This window comes from Corvus hawaiiensis, chromosome 11 (genome assembly GCF_020740725.1).
Source record: "Corvus hawaiiensis isolate bCorHaw1 chromosome 11, bCorHaw1.pri.cur, whole genome shotgun sequence".
NCBI classification, from domain to species: Eukaryota; Metazoa; Chordata; class Aves; order Passeriformes; family Corvidae; genus Corvus; species Corvus hawaiiensis.
This window is the reverse complement of record NC_063223.1, coordinates 22,772,517-22,799,078: the sequence shown is the minus strand read 5'-3', so window position 1 is coordinate 22,799,078 and position 26,562 is coordinate 22,772,517. Positions and strand designations below refer to the sequence as shown.

Genomic DNA, 26,562 nt, shown 5'->3' with positions numbered 1-26,562 from the left:
ACTCAAGATGCATTTTATGGTAACAGAAGTACCAAAATGGCCTTTTCCTGCCACATTTCTGCACGAGGTGAGGTTGGGAAGATGTATTACATGCTGAACCTCGTACACTTCAAGGCCAGGTTGGACAGGGCTTGGAGCAACCTGGGATGGTGGAAGGTGTCTCTGCCCATGGCTGGGGTGGGGACTGGATGAGCTTTGAGGTCCTTCCAACCCAAACCAGTGTGGGATTGTGTGAGTTCAAAAACCATACAGTGTCAAACAGCTCAAAAGCAGAAACACTGATGACGTTGCTCCTCAATTCTCTGTTGAAGGAAAGTGTGGGTTTGCCCAAGACTGAGTCATGTTTACAATTGGTCTGACAGTGCAGTGACCACAAAACCAATTCAGATTCTGGTAATTTTTAAAATAAATTTGACAAGCACTTCTCATACTCTAAGCCTGTTTAAAAAGCCTTCATAAAGAGGAAAAGTGCAATCCTCTACTCAGTGACTAATGGAACCATGTCCTGTAGATAGCAGGTGGCTTTGAGACACCCAACTTTGCCCTCAGCTGCTTTGACAAAGGTTGAGAGGGAATTTATTTCCCTGATCATCATATGACTGGGTTTAAAGGAAATTTATCATTTGGTTCAAGCAGAACATTGCTATTTCCTCTATGGAAATGGAAACACTAAATCATACATTTTTCTCACATACCGTATTTTGAAAGGTCTGCATTCTTTCACATCTCAGGCTCAAACGTTCTCACAACTGAAACTGAATATGAAAGGATTCAGCTCTTAAAGCACTCCCACCTCCAGCAACCCAAAAGACACCCCAGTTCTACTTGCAGCCTTGTTCATCCAATATAAATAACTTGGGTTGTTCACTGGAGATTTATTATCTTAATGTGCTCATTTCATTGTTGGCCTTGGCAGACATGTCCAGGTTTTGAGTGAAAGACAGCAAAATTTGACAAACCTTAAATCCCAGTGTTGCAGAACTGTATTAGGTAACAGATGGAAATGATAATTAGCTGACAACTCAACCATCACATGCTTCATTAGGAGCCTCGTTCCTATCACACACATTCTCTCCCAGATTTTATCTTCAGGACAATGAAGGCTATTGTTTGCCTTGAACTGGCAAAAAGCAAGGCAAGCTCATGAAACCTGAAGAAGGAACTTGCCTGTGTTCCCTAAATTCAGTGCTCTGCTTACACATTAGGGACTTCCAGCTGTAACCTGGCCTGGGAGTGCTGCGTCCAAGGTTATTTGGTGGCAAAAAGCTCAAGAGTTTCCTTGCCAGCCTCTCTCTGCAAGGAGTTAATCCAGTCCTTGGTGGCAGGAGAAACCTGTTAAACCATCACCACATAGTGCAGAATAAACAGATGTACACATACAGATACCACCAGCAATGGCTGTTTCCCCTTTAAGTCCCACACAGTGAAACCCAGAGTTTCACTACTTCTGCTTATGTCTGTAAAGAAACACAGAGAATTGTGCATCTTGGTCATCTGCTGCACAGCTCTGCACTTCATAAGAACATACTCAAAGCAAATGCGAACAGATGAACGGCTTTTAACACTGAAATGGTTAGGTGAAATGTGTATCTTTTTATATAGGTCAAACCAATTTTCCTCTGGAAACCTCTGGCAAAAAAAGAAAAATATTATTTTCTAGGATTTGCAGCCTCCCTCTCCCTCCATGAGTTATTTATTGGTAGTTCAAACCCTCTCCAGCTGTCAGACTCCAAGTCCTCAGCTCCTGCCATGTCTCTCTTCTGTATAATTTTTATGACAGTCTACATGACCAGCCATACTTACAGTCCATTTATAAACAGCTCGTGATTAATAACTGCATCTTTTGGAAGCATTGTGCACTGATTTATTCATCTAACAGAGATTATTGCAGCAGAGGAACCCAATTAAAGCACAGGATACCATGTATCTGGTAAGATACAGGAGCTTTCAAAGATAAAATTCCACACACAGTATTCTTCCATTTCTGTATTAAGGCACCACGTTTTTGGAAATACGAAGGAGTGGTGTGTTTTCCAATTGTAACTTTACAATGAACACTGACATTGAGTCAGTGCTGCTTATCAGAAATTTCACAGGTGAGTCTGAGAGCCAGCAGGCTCTGCTGCAAACATTCAGCTCTCTGAAAAGACACTGATTTATAAAAAGCCTCTAAAACTACTGCAGCCTTATCAGAAGCTCAGTTGCCAGTTTAACACCTGTAATACTAAAATACTTAGATTAGGACTTACAATGTAGGCAATGAAATAGAACTTGTAATTAGAAAGTGATTTTAACCCCTTATAACGACATCTTAAGAAGTATTTGGACACAAAAACTTGCAAGCTCTCTTTAAGGAGTCACCACTGAACTCTCAGAGAAGCTGCTGACAAACCTTGTACTACTCACCCTTGAGACTTGCTGTAGTTTCAGCCACATTTTAAGTATGAAAAATACATCTCCTTGTCTTTCAGTCAAACTTTTTGACAGCCAAGATCCATGTGAAGTGACAAGAAGTCAGTCAGCATTGTTCAATACCATTTTAATCTCCACTGAGGGGAAATTATAGAAACATGTTAACACAAACAGCAAATGTTTGGGGAAAGACCATATGGTGCTATGATGGGGGTTTAGTTCATAGAAATGTAATCTAGAATTTTATAAAAATTATATGAAAGAATAACAACATCTTTCAGTAACGTCAGACAGCATAGAAAAAATAAATCTCAACATTAGTCGTACTCTAATGGTCCTTCTAGTAAGAAATTTAAAAGTGCTCTTTAATCCCAGTGTAGCAACTCAATCTTAGTGCAATAGGTCAGATCTGGTTTAAAGCAGGTATTTATAGCAATTGTGCAATTCCTACAACTGACAAACCCCATGATCTAAACATAAACACTAAATGAGGTAAGTATTATAATTAGAATTAAACATTCCGTTAAGTATCTTACACAACAACTCTACTACAAGGAAAATCCTGGTGCTCCCTCACAGGACGGCTCCGACCTAAACACGATGTAAAACTTGTGGTACAAATCAGTGAATACTTGGAAGTTATAAAAGCTCTTGCAAAATACACAGTTTAGTACATTTACAACCCACTGCTACAAACAGTACCTAATGCAAAATATACCAACTTCAAGAAAGCCAAACTTCACAGGTAGTGCAACTGAATTTGCTTTGGATACACTGTTGTATTCCCAAATCCTCCCAGAAGCTCCATATAAAGTTAGCACATTACTTTAATGTAGAAATGTCCCTGTAATCCTCAATGAACAGTAATAATGAAGGGTTTGCTTACCAACCATGACTGCAACTGCAAAGTACCACTGCTCTCTGAGCAAGTGAAAACCACAGCACTAGTTGGGGAAAAAGAATTTAAATGTACTCCTCACTGTTTTATACATGGCAAGCTGGCAATAAGAAGACAGCCTGTATTTCTACATTGTTTTTTCTGCAAGGTTGCTCAGAACTCTAAGATCAGCTTTCATTTGCCTGTAGTTTCTTTATCTGTCAGCTGCAGTGCATAGGAACTACTGCCTGTCACATGCAGAGCTCATCTGAAACACCAGACTGGTAATGGTGAGCCCTTATGGCTCACTTGCATATGGAGCCACAGGGCGTTCATATTCTTTTTCACAAGGTGCTTATGAGCAAGATTTAAGTCACTATCCACAACAGGAATAAACTATGAGTTTACAAACATTCCTTCTAACTTTCTATGGCTTCAAAGCTGCAAACCTGCCCTGGCTTTTACAGTATTGCACTTCCCTTTAGTGTTAAACTGACAGCTGAAGTCTGCACAGAACTCGTTTTATAACAGTATTTCAATTTAAAAAGCAATAAATAAAATGCAGTATTTAAAAAACCCCACGAAACAGTACCTTTAGTCCATATTTCTTCCACCTCACCCTGTGCTGCACCATCTGAAGCAGGGCTGGGACAGTCTTTGGATACCAACTGTATAGTTCTTCCAACATAACAGATCCCCCCATACCAATCAGAGAAGCAAATTAAGCTTTCTACAGCAATATTAGACACAAAGACAGTACCCTTGAGTGCATATCTCAATTAGCTTAAAAGGATGTGTTGCCTTAGCCCAAGATAAACTCAGGAGTTAGACACAGTTACTCTGTATTGTCTCTGGGTTATCTGACTAACATTTAGTGGCCTGTCATTGCAGTGCCAAGTTGCTGAAGTCCTTAGCAGAGTCTCTGATCATCTGATCCATGCTGGAACTGCCAACTCCGCAGGCTGCCCGCTCCTTGTCCAGAAGGCCCAGGCTGTGCAGGTTGAGGATGGAGTCGGCGATGATCCGCGCTGTCCTCTTCTGGTACCCGCCGGATGTCACCATCAGGATGGGGATCCTACGGCTCCGGGCAGCCCTGAACACCACCTCGTCTCTCTTCACAATGCCCTGCAAGGTCACCACAGTTACACAGCCAAAGTAAGTGACAGCAGCATGATACTTCACTTCCAGCCTGTGCTTTACGGATTTAGACCACTGGATGCTTGGTAAGTGTTTAAGCGTTACAGTTTACAGTAGTAATTAAAAATTCATTTGGAAGTCCTGTTAGTTTTGGTTTCCATGCATAATCATTAAAAAAAAAAAAAAAAAAAAACAAACAAGCACACCACCCCTCAAAACCCCCAGAAAATCAAATATCCTTGACTTGTTTTGGAGGACAGAGCAGATAAAAGTCTTTAGTACAAATTCCTACAAGAATTCCTGCTCAAAGGCCATAAAATTGCAAATTTTACAAGTGTTCACCCTATATCCCAGGTGAGGAATTGCGACTAGGAAAGATTGTCTGAATTCCAAGTGCTTTAGTTTGTGCTCAACTTGCACAGCACCCTCTGTCAAAAGTTTAGCAACTTGATCAAAATTTCACAGTTCTACAGAAGAACCCAAAATTCAATCAAATTTTACACATTCACAATCACTGACTGAATCTTAAGTCCCAGTTTCTTTAATAAGAGCCCGTGGTTACTGTCAGAAGAATCTATGGCTGAAGGGGAAGTTGCAGAATGCAAGCAACGGTAAATCCATAAAAAGAAAAGAAATTCTAAATAATTTCTTACTAGGAGAAAGGTATGAAACTAAAAAATAACGAAGACTGCTGCCCAGGAGGTGCTGTACTGCCATTGAACCCAGACAAGAGCAGAGTGTGAGTCTTCTGGGTTTGAAATAAGCACGAGGGTGAAAAATATTTCAGGAATGAGTGAGAACAGAATTAAAACCTACTTTTGTAAAAGAGAGTTCCAGATACATGTAACTCATCACAACTCCTCAAAAAAACCCCCAAAACCCAAAAAACTAGCAACACAAGTGACAACAGCTTACAATGGACAGCTCAAAGCTTAAGTAACTGCAAAGCTGGAGAAGGGAAAAGGCATCACAATGCAATCAAATACAAACAATTAAGGAAGCAGCAGCAAAAGTGCTTCAAAATGATCATGCACTGCTCAGGCTGGCTAAAGGAAGAGTGGAAGCACATCAAGAAATAACACCCTACCATTAATCAGACCACAAACAGATGGTAAAGAATAAAATACAAATTCAGCAGAAAAAAAAGTATCTTGTAAAACCATACAAGAGTATTGTTCACTGCACAGTCTGACACAGCCCTGTGAAAGAACCAGGAATAACAAATGAACAGTAAGACAAAGGAAAATGAAGAATTCTATTAGAAACAGATCCTTAAAGGAAGCAACAGAATTACAGAAGGAGCTGTAGGGCCCTGGGGACCCATCAGGGGATGCATCACTATTATCCCACACCAGGACGGGAAGCAGCCACTGCTCCCAGGAGCCTCACTGCTCCAGCAGCTCCAGGGGGAGCCTGGAGGAACTGAGGGGAAAACATGGGCTTATTCCCACATTTCTGTGGAAAACAACAGCCTGGCACAGTTCCCACTTCCAAACAAAGGGAAGAGGGACTCAGCTGATGCACCACAGGCTTTTCTGCAGCCTCAAGCACCAGGAAACCATCACTCAGAGCACTCTGAGGAGCCTAATTCTGAGCAGAACTAACACTGCAGCAGGAGCTTAAAACATAAATGACATCTACAGGAGTAGGACTGAAGACTGGACTACGGAGCTTTGAAGAGAGGGACCCTCCAGGCACGATGCCTTTCCAGCACTGCGATTTCAAGCCTTCACAGCTACACAGCAGAGACAAGGGCCCTGCCCTCAGTGCAGACACCAAAGGCCTGAGCTCCCTCCAGCTGTGCAGAGAATGGCACCCTGTGCCTTTCACCTCTCCTCGTGGCCAGGGAAGCTCCTTTCCCTTTCTTCCTCCATCCTTACGTTCTCTGTCTGCAGAGCACCCAGAAAGCTACAGCAACTCATTTGTCTTGGCAGTTAACACTGCTCCTTCTCCAAGTGCAGAAATCTGGATTCCTTTTAAAGGCAAATCTCAAAGTATCCCCCACCTATGACCAAGCTGCCACTTCCCTTGGTGGCCACTGCTCTGCAGAGGGCTCTGCTTCACCAAACCACACCTCAGGCCATCTCCTCCCCAAGGCCCCAACCAAGCAAGTCCAAGTCCCTCAGCTCTTCCTTCATGCAAGAGAACTGAACAGAATGAAAACTGAACAGATCAAGTGATGGCTCAATGAGGGGAACCTGAGAGCTCACAGATCAAACAAGCCCTTTCCAGCATTGATCTGGGGGCCATTACAGAGACCTAAACGTGAAACAGGAGAGACACAGCACAGAGGAACTGACAGAGAAGGATTCACTAAAACCCATAAAAGAAATAAGAGGACTCTAAATTTTTGTTTATTTTAAGAAAAGCAGAAAGGTGAAGACTTGTATGAAGCTTTACATATTAAACCAAAATTTGAGTCTGGTACCAGACTGGGGAAAGTAAACAGCATCTGTAAAGGAAAGAATCAAGAAAAGGAAAATATTTGTTCATCTGCTAAGAACACACAGCCAGGCTGCACAAAATTGTTATAACTACGAGGGTAGTTTAAAACAGCTGGGAGTGCTACAGAGGAAATTAAGTGTAAGAGACACACTGGGGCCAGGTGACAAAAGAAATACACTGCAAAATGGGTCATGTGAGGGGAAAAAAGAAACAAAGAAAGAATAAACCAAGCAGGGAAAATAGAAGTCAGGTGAAGTGTGAAAATATACGTATCTCTGGTTACTGTGTGGGTGTTGGAAATCAGTGGATTTTAGAGAGAAGATGAATGATACTGGAACAGGCACCAGAAGAACAAAAATACTTAAGAGTCAGGGAGAAACAAGGAAGAGAAGGGTGAAAAAGCAAGGGAGATGGATCTGTGTGTGTGTCACAGGAACTGCTGTGCCCGGGGCAGTGTCCCTCCCTCCAGCCCCAGCCTGCACAGGGAGGCTGTGCTGCTCGGGGTCACACACACCTGCGGGGAAATGGCCAGGCCTCCCAAGGGATCCCCGTCCAGGATGTCAGTGCCAGCGTTATAAACAACGATGTCAGGCTTGAACTCGTTCAAGGCTCCTTCCACGTGGGTGTGCACCTTCTGCAGGTACTCGGTGTCCTCTGTGCCCCACTCCAGCTCCACTCTGCGTTTTATGGCACCTGAGGGAAAACAAACCAAGCACTGCTCAATAAACAAAGCATTGCTTTGGAAGAAAATGCACAATTTAGGTAAGCAAGCAAAAAAAGTTACATTTCTGGAAGCTCTCTCAAGACATTGCATTTTCACAGACACTTGAATTAAAGAAAATTATTCAACTACTTGTTTTCCCAGCAAATGTAAAGCACAATGACCTTGAAAAAATTCCACTGAAGAAAGAAAATCAGATGCAGGGCAAAAAACCACAATCTGAGATGCAAATGAAAAATGTTATTGAAAAACAGCTGATCTACAAGTTCAGTTACCAATCAGGAGAGAAATCATAAAGAAAATTATTAAATTAGAAGTAACCTAAATAAAGTGTAAGGCAAAGAAAACACTGAACTGCTATTGCAGAGGAAACAGCTGGGGGGAAAAGATAACTATCACTGAGAAATTATGAAGATGTTTTATTTTTATCACAACACTCAAAACTTCACAGCAAGGGATCATGAATTTATGTGAACTGCTTTATGAATGTATAACAAGATTCAGCTTTGCCCCAAGCATTTTCAATTTAATGTTCTTACCCTGTAATCCTACCAGAAGAGCAAATATCAATTCTTAATTTAAATCAAATTATTTCTAATACTTCTAATAAAGCAATAGAAGTAGAAAATGAAGGCTGAGAAGGTAAAGAAACCCAAGGTTATGCAGCCGAGTTTTGGGTGCTTTTATGGAGGGATGTGACTCTACCCCTGAATTAACTGAACCCCTGCCAGAGCTGTTTCAAGGGATGACTTCTGCCTCCCCACACCCTCTGCCTCGAATTAAAGGATGTGCAGTCTCACACCTTAAACATGGATTCAGCCCCCACCAAGTGTGCAAGAATGCACTCAACACAGAATGACACTTAATTACTCTTGTGATTGCTGCCTTTTGCTCTGCTTTCTATCCTTGTTCAGCATCAGTGAAGCTCTTCTTTTTCATCCCATTATTTTACATTGCATCAACATTAGTTTGAAAGATTTTTGTTTCTTTACAGTATTTTCCTGAATTCTTTTCCTATTGTTACAGGAATGTTCCTGTAAGTCTGCACAGCTGTGCTGAACAGCACTGAAGCCTCCTGAGGGTAAGGAATCTGTTGGGTGGATGGAGCTGTAGAGGAGAGAACACAGTGGCTGGGGACAGACAAGGATTGCTGTGATGAAACCATGAGGAAGGTGAGAGATTGTGACTAGGATTCTGTGCCTTCACTGGCCTCTTGCCCTCACCACGCACAAAGAACTGCAGGGATCAGTCCTTACCCACAACTGGGAGCCCTGAGGGACAGAGGGATGGGGCTGGAGGGTGGAAGGAACACAGCCCTTGCATGCGCTCATGGCCTTTGGACCCTCTCCTGCTAAGCACTGACAGCACCTCTACAGCTCTGTAAAATGCCACTCAGACCAAGAGTGAGGCCTTTTAAGGCCTGAACTCAGAGTCTCAGCTTTTCCTGCTTACCCTTCAGTGAACTGGTCCTATTCCTCATCCATCCTTTCTCCTCCTAAGCTTGTGTAATTCCACACTGCTTCCCCCTAGGACTCAATATGCTTATGGTGAGCTGCTCCCTTTTTTCCCTTCCCTAATGAAGTGCATGGGGCAAAAAAATGTGTAGAAAAGGCTCCTGCAATAAAATATGGAAAAAATGGGCAGGAAATCCAAGGAGACAGTGATCAGTTGGAGTTTACCCTAAGGCTTCAAACTCTAATGTTCAAGCCTCTGCCCCTCTTCAAAGGGATTCCCTCTGTGATCTCATCTCTCCCTGTCACCTAGCAGGAAGGGTTTAAGGGATTTACCCACAAAAAGCCTATTTAGACATTCTTATGCAAACTGCAAGAACTACACACTCACATGGCTCTGGCCCAGCCCTGTGCACCTCATCCTTCATCTGCAGAAAGGGAATGCTGGTGTTCAGGGTGGTACTGCAGCTCAGGGGTTCAGATTTGCTAGCAAGGACTGACTCTGTTTTGGTCTTAATCCATCTGTTCAAATGTTGCCATGTGATAAATGAATAAAGGGATGCTCTTCTTGGGGGGAAAACCCCCCACATTTGCTTGCAATTTGTCTGCCTCCAGACATGGTGTGCTTTAAATGGTCATTTTTTAGTTTAAAACCTTGAAACACTACAATTGTTAGCATCTTTACTAGTCAGAAGACAGCAGTGCAATGCACTGCACCTGATTCTTGTCAAGAATCCAAATGAAGTAGGTTTTTCAGAAGGACAGCATCACTGAAGGAATCCAACAGCAGAACAACTCCCCCAGCAACCCCTGACTCAGTGAACAAATTAAGTCTGCAATAAGTGGCAGTGTAACAGAATCGAAGGCCAAATAAACTTGGGGCTTTTGCATTCCAATTTAACCATTATCAAAGCCTCACTAATTAACTGTGGCAGGTCACAACAGACAAGTACAGGAGGAAAAACAAACCACAACCAAACCAAATCAAGCATGGGTATGACAGGGAAGGGGGAAGTCCCCATCCCTGCAGGGATTTAACAGTGTGGATTTGGGGATACTGGTCAGTGGTGGCAGTGCTGGAGGAATGGTTGGACACGACCTCAGAGGGCTTCTCCAACTTTAAATTCTATGGGTCTATTCCAGGACTTGCTTTGCTTCCCACCTTGTGTCACATTCAGAGGCAGCTCGTTTCCTACAAGCTTATCAAACAAGTTCTACTGGGAAGGCAACACCCAAATATGTTATAACTTCACTGTCAAAAGAACATGAAATCTTTTTACACAGTATCAGCTAATCCTCAGTGAGCTCTCTCATAAATGTAACGTAAGGGAAAGATGAAGTTCTAACAAGTCTCTTCAAATCACAGGATTACTCAACTCACTGCTCCAAGGCTGGCACAAGCTTTGGAATGGACTGCTAACAACATCCACTGAACACCTCCCCACACCCTGCACTCCAGAAGGTCATTCCTGACGTGAGGGACAACGCTGCAGCATTAACACTGGTGTGACAGATCACAGTGAGCAGTGAAAATGATGTGACATTTAAAAACAAAAAAAAAAAAAATAAAGAAATCTAGGTGATGTTGTTGCAAGGAAGCTTAGTAGTAAATGAAGAAGTTATGTAACAACACAGTAGGTCTGGTACATTTGGGAAGATGAATTTCAATTATACTCACGTTTAGCAAAACCATCCCCTGGATAAATATATCTATTGTATGCATCCATAATATAAACCCGAGGATCATCCATAAAGTCCCTCTCATGGCCATTTCCCTGAAGGAAATTTACAGTTAGCTATTCCTAGCATGCCAACACAGAATTAAATACACTGCAAATTCTAGAGAAATTAACACTACAAAAGTTCTAATATTCAGAACTCCCGTGTCATTCTCTTATTTAGTCCTGGAGGTTATTCTGAGGTGTGGAGTTTCGGGGGGTTTGACAGTATGAGTCTGAGGACTACAGCTCTTACCACAAACAAAATCCTTGTCTCTCTGTGAAGGTAATTAGCCTAGATCTCAGTACACATGTAAGAAAATAAGGAAAAATCAGAAGCTAATTGTTCTCAACAGCACCACCAAAGCAACTGTGACCACCAAAAAGATCTACCACCTTCCAGCTGTGCAAGAAAAAGTCACTTTCAACTGCTGCAGGGATACTGAGTATTCTTACTTAAGAATTAATGAATAAACACAGCAGACTACAGCTCTCCTGGTAACTCAAACCTTGGTGAGATAAGTAATCCCTGGAAAAACTACAAACACTAACAATCCAACAGTTTAACACCAGAAATTCCCTACAAAAAATTGTACTGGCTGTAAAGAGGGATGCTCAAGAGTAAACTCAGATTTGGAATGGTTCCCCCTCCCCATTTCTGAACGTAAATACTATTCTTTTGGCTCTCACTTAGACTTTTCTCACTAATATAAAAATCATTTTACCACAGCAATCACTAAGATAATTTTGTTTCAATCAGTGTATCATACAGGACCACAGCCCCTATCCCCAGAATTTCACTAGAACTACAGAAACAGACATTTCCCTAGGTATATCTCCTGTAATTCAGTTTTTATGCTAAAAAATGACAACTATTTATTTCTTCAGCATCTTTGGTCCACAAATGAACAGTTCATGCACACAAGCCTAGGAATATGAAAGCCTCTGGGGGAACCATTTCCTTATGAATGGTGAAACTCACCACTGCACTAAGAATTGGAACAGTCAAGAGATGAGAATATCTGCATTGTTAAACAGGATCTGCTGAGCTACTTCAGACACCTCTCATCCCCCAAAGAAAGGAAACAAGAGGTGATTTAATGTGCACACTGAGACTACCAACACATCTGAAAACCAAAATACATTCCAAGAATTTTTCAAAACCAAACCTATCCACACCCTGACAGAGAGGCTGAAGAGAACCATGAACACAAAACATCTTTCTACTGCATAATCTATGTCCTGCTATCATGGTAATTTTAGGACACAGATAAGAGAAACGAGAGAAGATGAAAAACTTGCTGCCATTAGGCTTCCTCAGTGCCATGGAGCTGTGTAAAAATGGTTTCCTTACACATTATAAATCACCTGAAAAATGCCTCAGGTTGGACATCACTTTGGTGCATTAACTGCTTTTCTAAAAATACCATTTCTGTCCTTCCAGGATTTATTTTGCAAATCCCACCAAAGCTGAGATTTGATCTCAGTACTACAGTAAATCACTTCACCAGGTTAAGAGGGATGGATCCTTTACTTCATTAGCCTGAAGCCAGGCTTAAAATTAAACCACTGAAGGTCAAATCCCTCCCCTGCAGAGGCTGCTGCAGTGACCAGGCATTCTGAACTAGCTGGGATTGTCTGGAGAGATCCTTGTTTCTCATCCCTGGAGACCGCGAGTGCAACGCAGCAAGATTTTTACATGCAGCCACATGATGGAGCTGCAACTCAGCTTAATTTTATTAAACTGGCTTAAGAGCCTTTTGGAGCATAAAATAATTGAAGAATCAACTCTTCACAGTTTTCATAATCTCTGATTAACTTTGTAGTCTATGACTTTACACTTGTATTAAAAAAAAGTATTTATCACACACTTGAATTTCAAGCAAAACATCTGTAAGCACTGAATACAGGTAAACTACTCACCTGATGGGCATCCAGATCAATAATTGTGGCTCTAGACACTCCTGGTACTCTCTCAAATAAGAACTGGATGTATAAGCAAAGAAAAACATGGAGAAGTTTGTGAAGTTAGGTGACAGACTGAACTGGAGGCTCAAAGATTGCACAGTACGTGACTGCTGTAATTTTAATGTAGGGCCCATCTATCTGTTTCAGTCACCAAATAAACTGAGACATGATTCTCATACATTTAATTACAACATCTCATTATTTGACATTAAAAGATAATTTTTGTTAAAATAAAAACCCTGTGTATCCAGAGGCTGGAGTGGAACCAGTGACAGCATCCAACTGCAACAGCCTAAAATTCACTGGTTAGGAAAAGCTGCTGTAAGGACTGCATGCCTTAGAGCCACTTTTAGTGACAGAATTCATTTCCTATTCTGTCTGGGGAGAAAAAACAATGGTTTTTACTTCTTTGAGTCTTAGCTTTGCTAAGTTACTATCTTTAAAATAGACATGATAAAACCCAAAGATTTTGTACAAACTGTCACCCACTATAATTTCTCAATCTGTATTTTAATGGTAGGTGAAAAAAGAACACTGTGGATTACTTTTCTGCAAATTACCACGTACAGAAATTAGGATGTTATGTCACATGGTGTGCTGCAGTCATTAGAGCTCTTTAATGTTTGATTATTACTGATAGTTTATAAATATTCTAGTATACAAATATGCCACAGCTCATTTGATAAAAATAAGCCCTAATTGCAGAAGGCTCTTACTTCAGCCATTCAACAGCTAAATACCAAATGTATTCATTCCCATTTGGTGACTACTTTGGAGTCACTCACATTTTTATTCATGAATCTGAACCAGTCTGAGCCCTGTATGGTGCAGCTTGATTCAGAGAGGGGATTTTTGTCTCTGCATTTGTCTTGCCTGTAACCACTGAAACCAATGTGGAATTTCCAGGTTCACGTGCAAGGCCAGGTGAATTATCACTGAGGGTATTAGAAATCCATCTGGTTTGATTGGAGTGGTTTTTGCAAGACAACATTATCAATGCAATTATAGTGGTGCACATTTACATTGATAATTCTGACCCCTGCAGCTCTTCTCTTCCACTTTACAACACTGCATATTCCTATTCCAACCCATCTGGAGATTGCTTCATTTTCTCCAATTAGGATGTAAATTAGTTCTTAGGAATTTACGTGGATTTCTCCTCCTCCATTTGCACAAACAGCAGGAAACAGTGGTTTAAGAGTAGTTCTTACCTTGATAGCCAGTGTGATGTCAGCATAAGCACAAAATCCTCCCCCTTTGTCACTGGAGCAGTGATGAAAACCACCCCCTGAACAGGAAAATGGTGAAGGGATGAAAAGCCACATACTAAACAAAAGCCAGATACTAAAAACATTGATGGGCTTTGCAAAGAGATGTAAATGAAAATCAGATGCTTTCAACACACCATTTAAGGTATCACTGAATTTGTACTCACCCACGTTGATGGCCCAGCCTCTATCCACAGCAAGTTTTCCTGCCTTAAAAAAAAATTTACAGTTGGAATTCTATAAATGAATGAGGCAACAGTTAACAATATCTGCTTCCACTCCAAATCACTCCTGGCATTCCAACACACCCCCGGAATTTCTGGATCTTTTGCCACTGGAGGTCATTCTGAACCAGATCCCTGAGTACAAGCCTGACAAAACTACCCTCAGCATAAGGAGCTGAAAGAATATTTGCTATGTCTTCTGTATTTCCTTGTCTGGCAGCTGGAAAAGGGAAAGTGCAGTGCTGGGAAGAGTAAAAAATGAGGAAGAAGCTCCTGATGCCTTTCCTGTTCATGTACAAACAGAGGAATGTAAGCCCAAAATCCTGGAACACAGACACAAAAAAACCACGGTTCCAGCTGGGGAGGGAGCCAGACAAGTGCTCCACTATGAAGTGTCCTGAAACTTCTTTTATTTTTTAAATGACAGAGCATGCAGGGTATAGAATATTATTGATCTTTTCCCCTCCAGTACAGGAAAAATGTGCCTGTATCTCTCCTTGGAACTCAAATGACATTCAGGGAAGGGAAAGTATTGACGGAGAGGTGGTACACAAGGCTTAAATGATGGAATTTTAACTGAAAAACCTGATTACTTTGGCCAGGAAGAGTCAAACAACTGTTTCAGCGCAGCATTCTTTAACTGCTCTGTTAAAAATAATGAAGACATTACTAGTTAAAATTAAAAAAAAAAAAAAAAAAAAAAGAGAAAATATTTTAAAATTGATGGGTTTTTTGTCCATAGTCCTGGAAAGAACAAATTACACATCATAGACAAAATGAAGTTTGGGCAGTTATGAAGTCTTCATAACCAATATTTACATTTGAACAGTTTTAATTCAGTACTAGGATAACTATTGGGATGGTAAACATGATCCTGCTATGATCATGCCAACTTACACAAATTAGATCTTGGGGAGAGATTGCAGTTTCTGAACTATAAAACCCATTAAGTCCCAGGGAGAACACATTATCTGCGATTTATCACATTTCCTAGGGATTCCTCACCAAAACCCAATCTTCCCACATTGCTAAAATATCATTAAAAAGTCGAGAAACTCAACAGGAATTTTTGTAATAAACAGGCCCATCAGGAATAGCAGAAAATTGCACTTCTGACTTGTACTGTACAAATTTTATTGTCTGATGAATCAAAATTGCTTTTAAAGCACATACTTATCTCCCCATGATGAAAAAGAAAAGGTACAAATAACAGCATATGGCCTCAAGAGGAATCCCAAAGTGCCCAGGAGTGGCATCCACGTTTCAGGAGCCATGAGACAAAACAGACCATTTGTGGGTGCCTCCTCTACCTGACCACATTTCTAACTGGTGAACACACACCTGTGAGTTAAAGATAACACAAGCACAGTGAAAAACATCACCCAACTGTAGAAAAGTATTGCCTGGCTGGAACCAGGCTGGATGAAAGGTTTCACACACACTGAGCTCCTGTCAAGACATATCCAAGGTAGAGCATCAGGAAGCTCTAAACTCTTCCCAAATACCTCTCTCTTAGACCATTCCCTTCATTCCCATGACAATCTCACAGTGACAGCATGGCTGTAATGAGAGGAAACTCTGCAGGTCCCTGCTCAGCAGGACTTGCTCTGAGTGACAACCAAATATTTTTAAGCACCTTGAACTATATGAAATTCTCCCATCTCTGCTTTTGCCAGTTCACACCTACTCAAGGAGGAAGCACTTTTGTTATCTGGCCTATCACCATAATCCAATGCATCTAAAGACTTAGCCAGAACCCAGCAGGTTCTTTCAGAATTCAAATCCTTAAACAGGCCTTAAAAAAAGTTGGTTTAATGTTTCTATTTCCCAGCCTAACTCACCTTTGATATCTAGGAGTCGCAATAAACCCTGTTCCTGTATCTGGCACGGCAGCACTGGCAAAGGCTTGCCAAACCCCAGGACAGTGGGGCAGTAAGGGGCTTCAAAAAGGCAGAGAAAAAGCAGCACAGGCTGCAATCCCTTCCACTTGCACCCACTGTAACAGCCACCTTCAGGAAGAGGTGCTGAAAGGCAAAGATCTATTTGTGCCATAGGATTAATAATTTCAGATGAGATTATTTGTCTTCCATTTACGTAACTGTTTCAGCCCAGTGAGATGGGACTGGCCCCATCTCCTCCCAGCACCAAGCTGAAGGTTCTGAATGCCAGTAAGACAAGGATTGATAAAAACAGGGCACAAAGATCCCACTAGTTCCCAGTTTATGATTGCAAGGGAATCTTTCTCAATACATGGTTTAAACAACTCATTTTTGGCTCCAACTATTCACTGTTTTCTTTCCTCCTACTTCCTCAACATCTCTAATGGGAATGCCCAAGCAAAATTAAATGTCTGGTGACCCTGACACAGCTCTTCCGAGCAGAGCCCTCCTTTTACTCAGTAGAACACAGTTCTGCTCAGATGAAAGAGGCTAAATCTCACTTGAGCTCAGCTGGGTTGCTTCTGCAGTATTTACGATAGAAAAAGTAGATCAACTAAAACCACTTAAAAGAGCAAGATGATACATTTTAAAATGTAAGCATTTACCTAGTCCCAAGAACAAGCAAACCATCCATCTCTTCCCCTACAGTTTCAAGGTCATTTGTTAATATATGCTTTTAAAAAGCTTCTAGAGTGTCGATTATAAACCTCCCATTCCTAGAATTTGCCTGTACTTCAATGTTGTTTAAAACTATCTCAGTTTCTGTATTTGCCCAAGGGCTGCCACATCTCTCCCTGCTTGCCCAGGCTCCCCCTCACTGTCTCTTCTGCAAAGTACAGACCATGAACCCAGTGATGTCCTTCCCTTGCAGCTGCCAACAGCAGCCAACTGTGCTCATGTTCAGGACTCTGCACTGCCCCACCTCCCGCTCCAGGCCTCCACAATCTGCGTTACATAAACAGTACAACTCCAGGTTTACAGTGTTTGATCAACAAATTTAAATATGACAAAAGTGGATCAAGGGCACCTTACCATTATTGTTCCTCCTGTCTGGGTTCGTAGAGGTTTCAGAACTTTTCTCTGAACAACAAAATTGGGAAGAAAGGCAACTGGTGGAATTTCTGTGATTGTAGCCACAACAAATGACCACTGTAACAGGGAAAAAGAGAGTTCCAATTAATGTAATCTGGCTTAATGGTGACAATTAGTTCTCTCAGTTGTTATTTCCTGAAAAGGTGCCCACAGGTCCTTAGGAAGATTTTTAATATTTTTAAATGGAAATGACCATACCAGTTCTTATTAGTGACTTCCAAATAGGTTCATCCTCAAGTTTTTAACTATGAGAATCATCACTTTCCAGATTTTAGTATCAAACAGTATTAAATCAGCAATTTTTCAGGAAGGTAGTATTTCAGAAAATGTAATATCCCTCAGATTAGAAGGAAGAATTGTGAAATGTCCTTCCAGCTACACTTGATATATTGTTCAAACCTAGAATATCTATTCCTGTGTGGAATCAAAAGGATGTACCAAGGAGAAAACAAACACAAACAAACAGACAACTGAACTAAGAAGTTTAAACACTTAAGTGAACACACAGCGTAAACTTTAGCATAGAGAACTGATTAAAATTTATTTAGCATATTAAACACTTTTGGAAAATGTTTCAAGGAAACATTTTGTTCAAAAGTCTTCAAGGTTAGAACACAAAATATTTACAGTATGCAAATGCTTTTTTTGCAAACACATTGATTACTTCAAAGAACTTCCACTAACACTGCTACCAGTGATAACACTGCTAAATATATTTCAAAGCCTAAGTCACAAGCAAGAATATACCTGTCCAACCAGTACTGAAACATTGAGGGACCAGGCATTACGACTTGCCACCCTGTACAAAGACTCTGAACAGATCCTGTTTTCTGCACATCAGGAACTGTAATGAGACTGAGGGCATTGGCTGCCCTATCACTGAGCTGTTCACAGCTGGCAGGATGTATGTGTGGGCAATTTGAACCACAGAATCACATCCCCATCTCAGAGTCCTTTGATGCTCAAAATAACTTCCCCATTATCAATATTTCCATTATCAGGTACTACTGGGTGGGGTGAAGGACTGGCATTGTTCATGAAGTGCCTAACTGTATTTTGCCAACCGTTCATTTCAAACTCTCACTACTTTTATATTTGCAAGACATTATTCTGTTACAATATTATCAGCTGTCCATCACGAGGTGTTTTAATTATTTTTTAGTACAGTCAATCTTGATAAAGTCCCTTTGCAAGACATTTTAGCCTTTGAAGAAGCACATTATTAAAAACTATATTCAATGCTGTTGTTCTGAAATGGAAATGAAAAGGTCACATTTGGATAAAAAATAAATTTGACCTCAAATGTGAACGATAATCACACAGGAAATTTTAATGAAATTTAAAGTAAAATTAATGTCAACAGGGAGAAGTGGGAGCAATAATGACTCAAACAAACAATTATGTAGCTGCAGGTTTTTACGTGGAGTTGAGAAATCCAGGTGTGGTGGGAGTTTGGCTCTCAGGCTTGCTGGTCACAGCTGGGGCCATTCCCACTGCCACTCACTGCTCCACCCCTGGGCTGTCCTGGGGTTAGTAACTCCCAACAGATGGGGGAAGTCACCAACTGGGAGCAAAGTCTGGGGCTTCAAGAAGGCAGCTACAGATGAAGGAAAATGCTTCTCCACATAGTAACTGAAAAATCTGTGGAATGTTTCATGCTTTTTTCTTCAGCATGGTGGTTTTGTTTTCCAGCATTTCCCACAATAAATTCCCAGACCAGCCTTATCCTCAGCATTTGCATTTCAGTGTTTGTTCACATGTGTTACCACAGAATTTCTCATAAATAAAAAGGGCCAAACACACTCTTAAACTGGCTCTAACCTCATTGCCTACCTCCTTCCAAAAGTTCAGAATGCTGACATGCAGGAAATTCATTATTTTACGTAACACTAGGAAAAGGCAGCAAGTGGAAAAGTACTGCAAGCAAACTACCCACAGTCCAGTCATTACCTTAGAGACCTAAATTCTTCAAAGGAATAACTGAGGGGGAATCACCCCAATTCAAAGGCCAAACTTTGTTTTAAGGACTGAGCAGGGAAACGGGGAGACCCTTCCTTCCAACACAGAACTGATTTCCAGTAGCAGATGTACTTTGTGCACACCTTTTTGTTTCTCTTCGCCCAATGCTCAGCTGGCCTCTTCAGCTGCAGCAAGACACAGACACCAAACACCACCTACTCTTGCAAGTGTAGGGAATTTTCCACCAAACTCATGCTCAGATTTTAAATGAACACTCAAGTGATCCATTATTTTAGGACACCTGGGCATTCTGAGAAAGGCAAGCAACTTTGTTGTCTTCAGAGATGATCTAATATAAAACTATACCATTTATATATATTTGTCTGGATTTAAAAGAAAAATAGCACAGTAGCCTGTGGGTAAGGCAATAAAGAGTTTTCACAGGGCTTTTTCATGTCTAGGACATTATTTTTCTTTTGCAACTAAGCACTTCTATCTTTGCTGCTTGGCAGCAATCTGCTGCCATGACCAATACAACATCTTCCAGTTTCTACACTTGCAGGAAATATTCTCTCAAGAAAAGGGGGAGAGGAGCTATCCAGTTAATCGCATCTGAATACACTCAACAGTGCTAGTCTTGACCACCAAGACACAACTTATACCGACAACTCCCTGTCAAGCCATCCCATAGGTACTAAAAATATGATTATGGCATTGCAAACTGAGCTATGCACATTAAACCCTGCTTCAAAGAAGTGATTCAGGAAAAAGAGGTGGGTGGTTCTATGGAATTAAAAGTTCAATATCAAGAATAGCTGCAATAATATCAAATCTAATGATGCATGAAATTGCATGTAACTTCATAGCACAGAATGAAGAAGGCACAAGAGAACTCAGAAAAGCAGTTAAGAATGAAAAAGTTCATGCAAATAACAGATCCCTGCTACAGAAAAATAAAACATTCCAGAAATAGCAATCCAAGGACTCTTCCACTGTGGAAGGGGATAAGTGACTCAAAATAACTTCTTTTGAATTATGAAATGGAAGATTTCTTTTCTCTTACAAATCCCTTCTCTGCCCTCCAAGCAGAGTTGCAAAGCAAAAGCAATGTCACCTGCCCTCATCTACTATCCATTTCCACCCACAGATGACTGGATATATATGCAGAACCAGAGATCTCACATGTTTATGTTTTAGAGTCACACTGAAATTTAACAAATGGATGTTTCATTTCTAAATATACAAGGAATGCTCTTCATCCCCCTGCAGTCCTGTATGAGCTGGCTCTGCAAACCTTCACACACAGATAATGTGCTTGGTTATGCCCTTACACTGCTCTTTCAACTCTCTGCGTATTCCACTGATACAGGCAGTGTCTGAGTATGAAGCCAGTCCTTCCTCCCCCAACAGACTGACCACAGAATCCCTGCATGGATGCTCTGTCAAGATTACATAACCACAAACCCCATAAAGCAATCCCTGCATTAGAAAACATCCAATGAAGTACCCCGTGTTAGTGGTTTCCATTGTATTTTCATTTCAGAACGGCTTTTGCTGGAGTACATCAAAACTTACACGGCTCAACATTAAAACCCTGGCACTAACAAGAATATTACTGACATCTCAGACATTCCAATTTTCCCTATGTTTAACTTCCCTGAAATGTCGTTTCAGGACACCTATTTCACATAGTAGACCCTCTTTCCCCCCCATCTATGTTGTGAGCTGCCTAATACCTCTGTGGTTTGCTTTCAGTATTCTCAGTAACAACATTATCAGAGTATCAACAAACACCATTCTATATCTGTATAGCTGATTTATAACAACTCTACAAGATACCCACTGCCTTTGACACTCGCTCTGGACAGTTTGCTGGAAAAACACATGAAGGGGTACAGCACCTTTAATTTATTAAGGTAGCGCCTGGTGTGAACAACCAAGAGATCTTCATCAGTCGCCTCCCGTGCCTGCACAATCAAGTCATCTGCAATTAGTTTTTCTTCTGCAACAGGAGAGAAATAACAATTGGCATTGTACAGCACTGCTTAGCTCCCCCTGTCCCCCCTCCAAACACTCTGCTACAACCTCAGTGTGGTAACTTCCTCTGTCATGTTTACTTTAGGTTGCTCAGAGTTTGTAAGTTTTCCAAACGCAGCCCCTCTTGTCAGAGGTAAGCTGTTCAGGTAGTGGGTATTTGAGAAATATTGTGTACAGAAAGTTTTCAGAGTGTGCTAAGACCATGAGAAGTTCTTGTCTAAACTAAAAGGGCAGACAGGTAATGACAGAGGATGAACACACACTGGAAGCACACAACTCCTCACAGTTTAGGGCTTGGTACACTGGGGAAATCTTGGTGCTTGTACCATCAAATATCCACCATTATTTTAACATTCTTTAAGAAATCCCACAGTTTGTACTAGGATTTAATCCCCTAAATCACAGAAGAATAAAGTAATAAATCAAAATTCAAAACAAAGTAATAGCTTAGATGTTCATGGAAGCAAACAAGCTTAATTAGGATACTTCTATCACCTCCTACCTCAATGTAATTTCAAGAAAAAACAATGAGTAGCTATTAAGTCCTTCCCTTAGAGACCAAAAGATTATTTAAAAACTTAGTTTTATAAGAGCAAGTTACTCCAAGAATTCAGAAGGAGTGCATACGATCACTACAAACAATAATTATAAGGAATCCCGCTGATCTTCCCAGGCAAATTTTGATATTTAATTGCTACACAGCTGTAGCCTTCTAAGCCTGTATCTCTTCTTTAATTTTATACTCGGAGGAGAAAGAAAACAACTCAGAAACCTGAGAGATTTTGCTCTGAAGTGTTATACAAGAACAGCACCTGCAACAACATTTGTTTTGGCAAGCTTCTGTTTCTCCTGACTGAGGCTTGAGGAACATTTCATTCATGCACTGGTGTCAAACAGACCCAAACTGCTGCCAGCTCCCTTGTCCAGGAGGAAGGTGCTCTGGGAAAGATGTTCACTGCTGATTTGCTCAGTGATAAGGCACAGGGGAAGTCAGCTGTTGCCAGGAATTGCTACTGAGCCAGAGCAAACCAAGTGCTCTGGGGCATCCTGGGCCTTCTTCCTCCTTTCAAAGCAAGGACAGTAAAACAACTGGGAAAACTAATTTTCTGTGAAAGCCTGAGACACTTCAGAGTAGACATGTCACACAGAAAAAAGCTGCAGGAAAAGACTTTACATGGAAGTAAGAGAAAGGCAAAGGTTCTGATTAATTAAGAAAACTGTCAAGGAACCCAAGACTAAATTATTTAAGGTTCTTAGAGGAAAAAGCCAAAACTTAGCTACTAAGTGTGTTAGTGCAAGAATTCACCTGACCTCAGTTAAAAGAATGCAAGTCAGCCTGCAGTGGGAAGGGCAATCCTGAACTGCAAAGGATCATCAGCTGAAGGAGTCATAAGGACCACATAAAGGGAAGGGGCCTGGCTTTGGGACAACCAACAGCCTTTGGAAAGAGAAAAAGCTTTTTTTTTTACTCTTGATTGTTGCAGTGGGGATCCCCACTGCAACACTTGATGAGCAAGCTCATACTTTAAATGAAGAGATGCCAAGATCTCACAGGCCCTAATCCTGCCCCTGGTTCTTACACTTTTATCTCCTTAATGCATTTCTACCTGTATCCTCCAATTGGTTTAAACAGCAATAATTAGAAGCACCACAAAAAGCTCTGTCTGTACCAGAGGGGCCTCAAAGCTCTTTCCAAACATCATCAGAGCAATAGGATGAGGCTGCTAAAGAACAGACGAAAAGTGCTAAAGCTGCACTTCTCTCAAGCCTGAGAAGTCCTGTGTGCAGTCCAAGTTAAGTAACTAAGTTACACCTGCAGCAAACCATCATTAACACCTGGAATTTCACCAGCCACAGGAATGCCCCAGTTCCTGCTACACCAGGTGCAAAGTCAGGGAAGCACAAGGCTACAGAAAGCCACACCCTGAAATTCAGGTCTGGTAAGCCCAACATAAGTCTGCACTAACCACATAATTTTCTTTAGGTTTTGTGGAAATGTTGGTTTAAGAAGCACCTTCTGTCATTTTACCTTTCAAGAAATTGATGACTTTCCCCCATTTGCCTGCATCAAAGGGATGCAGTTTCTCAAGTCCCATGAAGGTGATGTTGTAGTCTGGGGAATACACGATGGGCCAACATCCCGACGGGAGGTCTTCGTACAGCTCCGTCCTGTGGGGCCTTGGCAAGCAAACACACACCAGTCACCACTTCAGCAACCACTTACCAGGGACAGGGTTATACACTGAAGGTCCAAACTACAACTTAAGTCCTTACTAACACTGATTTTATAATTCTTGAAGATGGTATTTCCAACAGAAAAATGGAAACATTTGGTTCTCTCCCCTTGTCTTTCCAAGTGCACCAATCAGCACCTCTACCTTCAAGGGTGCACTCAGTTTGCAGACAGCATAACCTTCAATACCTGCACGACTAGACTCCTATTTCAAAGTCTGTATCAAAACACAAACCACAATGCTTCTAACAATAGAAGCTCCGAAAGATTTCTAGGATCCTTTCCTAGAAAGCAACAAACTATTTTGTGACCATCTGAGCAAACAAATGAGGCTTGGGTTTTATTTGCATAGCATAGAACAAGAGGACACACCCTTAACTCCAGGTGTCACACCTGCAACCCCTAAACAAAACTTTCCTTAGCCCCCCCCTCCAAATTATTGTATTTTTCCACCACCACGAGAGACAGCACAGCCTGCTCACAGCCCTCCTTCACAAGCCATTCACAAACCCGGTAATGCTGTGCTCTCTTTACAAACAAACACCAACTGTTTGTGGACACCTGTGTGCACACGTGGGTCAGCAGGCCAAGCCAAGGCTGAGAGGAGATTCTGTGTCCACACTCAGCCTATTCCACCACCTGTGTGTTGCCTTCTGTGCCCCAAACTCCACGTCACTGAGTCATGCCGAGACCTCTCTTGCTCCTCGAAATTTAGTTTGGAAAAGGCTTTGCAACATACTGTGCAAGACACAAGAGTCTTTTGTCAGGTGAACAATACAAACAGAAAAACCCTTATTTCCAGTCTAAGCATGCTCAAAAAATACCCTTTTAAAACCCTGTTAGAAGCAAACCAAACGAAACACGAGGACAATGGAGGTTTTTCACCAGAGCCCGCAGCCCGGAGCCCACACACCACCCACAGAGCGAGCCAGGGCTCCCCGGCCCCTTCCCTCGGCGCTCCCCGCGATGCAAGGCGGGGTGTGGGGATGGTGCTGTGACACCCCCGGCCCCGGCAGAGCGGCCTGGGGCCTCGGCCATGCGAAGGCTGCAAGACAGGGTCGTTTCTGCGGGGGCCGAGGTGCTCCCGGCGGGACACACCGCGTTCCCAGCGGGACATCCCATTCCCAGCGGGACTCCTCCCGCCGGGGCGGGGCAGGGCCGGGCCGGGCCGCCGGTGTCAGGCCGGGCCCGCGGGGGCTCCGGGCGCTGCCGCAGCTCCAGCCCGGCCCGGCGGCTCCGCGGGCCCCGAGGCCGGACACTGCAGCCCGCGGCCTCCCGCCGCCCCCAGAGCCGCCGCCTGTCCCCGGTCCTGCTCCCCGTTCCCGTCCCCGGCGCCCGTACTCACATCCCCGCCTCCGCTGGGTCGCGCAGGGAAGCGGCGGCCGCGGCTCCGCCCGGCGCGGGGCGGGCGCACGGCGGGCTCGGGCGGGGCCGGGAGCGGCACCGCGGGCACGGCGCTGCCCCACGGCCGTGCCGGAGTGAGCTAACACCAGCTTACACATGGGAATCGGCGGGACCTTCGCCATGGACGGCGTAATGCAGAAGCGTTTGTAACGCAGGCGGCGTTTGTAAAGGGAAATGAGAAGTCGCAGGACAAGCCGCTGGGGTAATGTTGGGGGAGTTAGGAAAACTCAACGTCAAGGGCCTCAAGGTGATGCCGCACTAACGGTATCTTTGGATAGGAAAATACGAGCCTCTCTCGTTATAAAATAAAATTAACAGTTGATACCAGTAGGTCCTAGCAGGTCTGCAGCAAAATGAGGAAAACAAAGGTGAGAGAGTGATCTTACCTAACAGCAGCAGAACTGTTGCTGACTTTGACAGGTCAGGATTCACCCCAGGGACAGCTTCACTGAATTCAGGCACACAAGAAAAATAAGCTAGTTTCAAATCAAAAGCCAATTTCTAAGCGTAGTTAACTAATCCTGCCTGAATATGTACAAAAAGCGTTTCTTACACAGTTGTACAGCTAAATCAATAATATCATGAAAAACGGTCCATCAATAGGAGTAGTATCTATCAACGCTGGGATAAATGCCCAGAAGCACTATTTTCTCTGGAGGAGTAATGTCTCTTTATGAGAGTCCCCGATAAATGTCTTTCTTCGTAAAATATGCCGGCTTTAGCTTGGCATTCAGTTTTGATGGATGCCTGGGCTTCACCTTGGTATTTATTTAGCAGCAGGAGACTTAGACCATGAAAAACATTCTATCCATTGACATTATCTTTTAATTAACATTTCTTTTGTTCTGGCCCTTTGTGTGCTCACCTCAGTATTCCTCCAGCACATCTACCTTTTCTTCCTTGTTCCTGACTAGTTAGTACTTGGAACTTAGAGTTTGAGTGTTTGGTTAACGAGCTACAAACATAACATGTTCTTACTTCATTTTCATTTAAATTAACTATTACTTAAATTAAAAATCAACTGCCAGACTAGATTCCGTATTTCTTGGATGTCATAAATTGTTTTGGAATACTTCTAGGGATGGGGACTCCACCCCTGCCCTGGGCAGCCCAATGCTTGATGACTCCATTACGAAATTCTTCCTAATATCCATCCTGGACTTTCCCCTGCACAGCCTGAGGCCGTTCCCTCTCCTCCTGTCCCTGTTCCCTGCGAGCAGAGCCCGACCCCCGCCACTGTCTCCTCCTGTCAGGGACTTGTGCAGAGCCACAAGGTCCCCCCTGAGCCTCCTTTGCTCCAGGCTGAGCCCCTTTCCCAGCTCCCTCAGCTGCTCCTGGGGCTCCAGACCCTTCCACAGCTCCGTTCCCTGCCCTGGACATGCTCCCGCCCCTCAAGGTCTTGTCCTGAGGGCCCACTGTAAGAAGTTGTGAAGTTCTGTGATGGTGAAATTAGTTAAACATGATAAATGGTGAAACAGGATAAGGGATTTTCCCTATCAAGAAACAGTAAAATTAAGAGCTAAAGTCAGTGGTAGCAAATTCATGACACAAAGAAAGTTGGGACTGTGGATTACTGACATAACCTCTGGGTTCCCTGCCTACAGATGAAGCAGTGCGATACCAAATTAAGAGCTGATGCAAACTCACAGTATTACTTTAACGTCTTTGAAAATTTC

The 26,562-nt window shown here is 42.4% G+C and overlaps 1 protein-coding gene across 5 annotated transcripts; it reads right to left on the bottom strand.

Annotated features, from left to right (window-relative positions):
- Positions 1 to 2,522: 2,522 nt before the first annotated feature.
- HDAC11 (histone deacetylase 11) lies at positions 2,523 to 24,888 on the bottom strand. Of its 5 annotated transcripts, XM_048315753.1 has the most exons (11): positions 24,828 to 24,885; positions 24,044 to 24,220; positions 23,279 to 23,427; positions 21,114 to 21,214; positions 17,194 to 17,310; positions 14,165 to 14,207; positions 13,941 to 14,017; positions 12,685 to 12,747; positions 10,722 to 10,818; positions 7,386 to 7,564; positions 2,523 to 4,414 (listed from the first exon to the last, which is right to left on the bottom strand). In XM_048315753.1, the coding sequence occupies exons 3-11, from the start codon at positions 23,343 to 23,345 to the stop codon at positions 4,172 to 4,174; spliced, it is 987 nt and encodes a 328-aa protein (XP_048171710.1). In that variant the 5' UTR covers positions 23,346 to 23,427; positions 24,044 to 24,220; positions 24,828 to 24,885; the 3' UTR covers positions 2,523 to 4,171. The 5 variants fall into 5 exon arrangements, with proteins under 5 accessions (XP_048171710.1, XP_048171707.1, XP_048171708.1 ...); XM_048315750.1 differs by lacking the exon at positions 24,044 to 24,220 and having other exon boundaries at positions 24,828 to 24,888; XM_048315751.1 differs by lacking the exon at positions 24,044 to 24,220 and having other exon boundaries at positions 23,279 to 23,418; positions 24,828 to 24,886.
- Between the last annotated feature and the right edge of the window lie 1,674 nt (positions 24,889 to 26,562).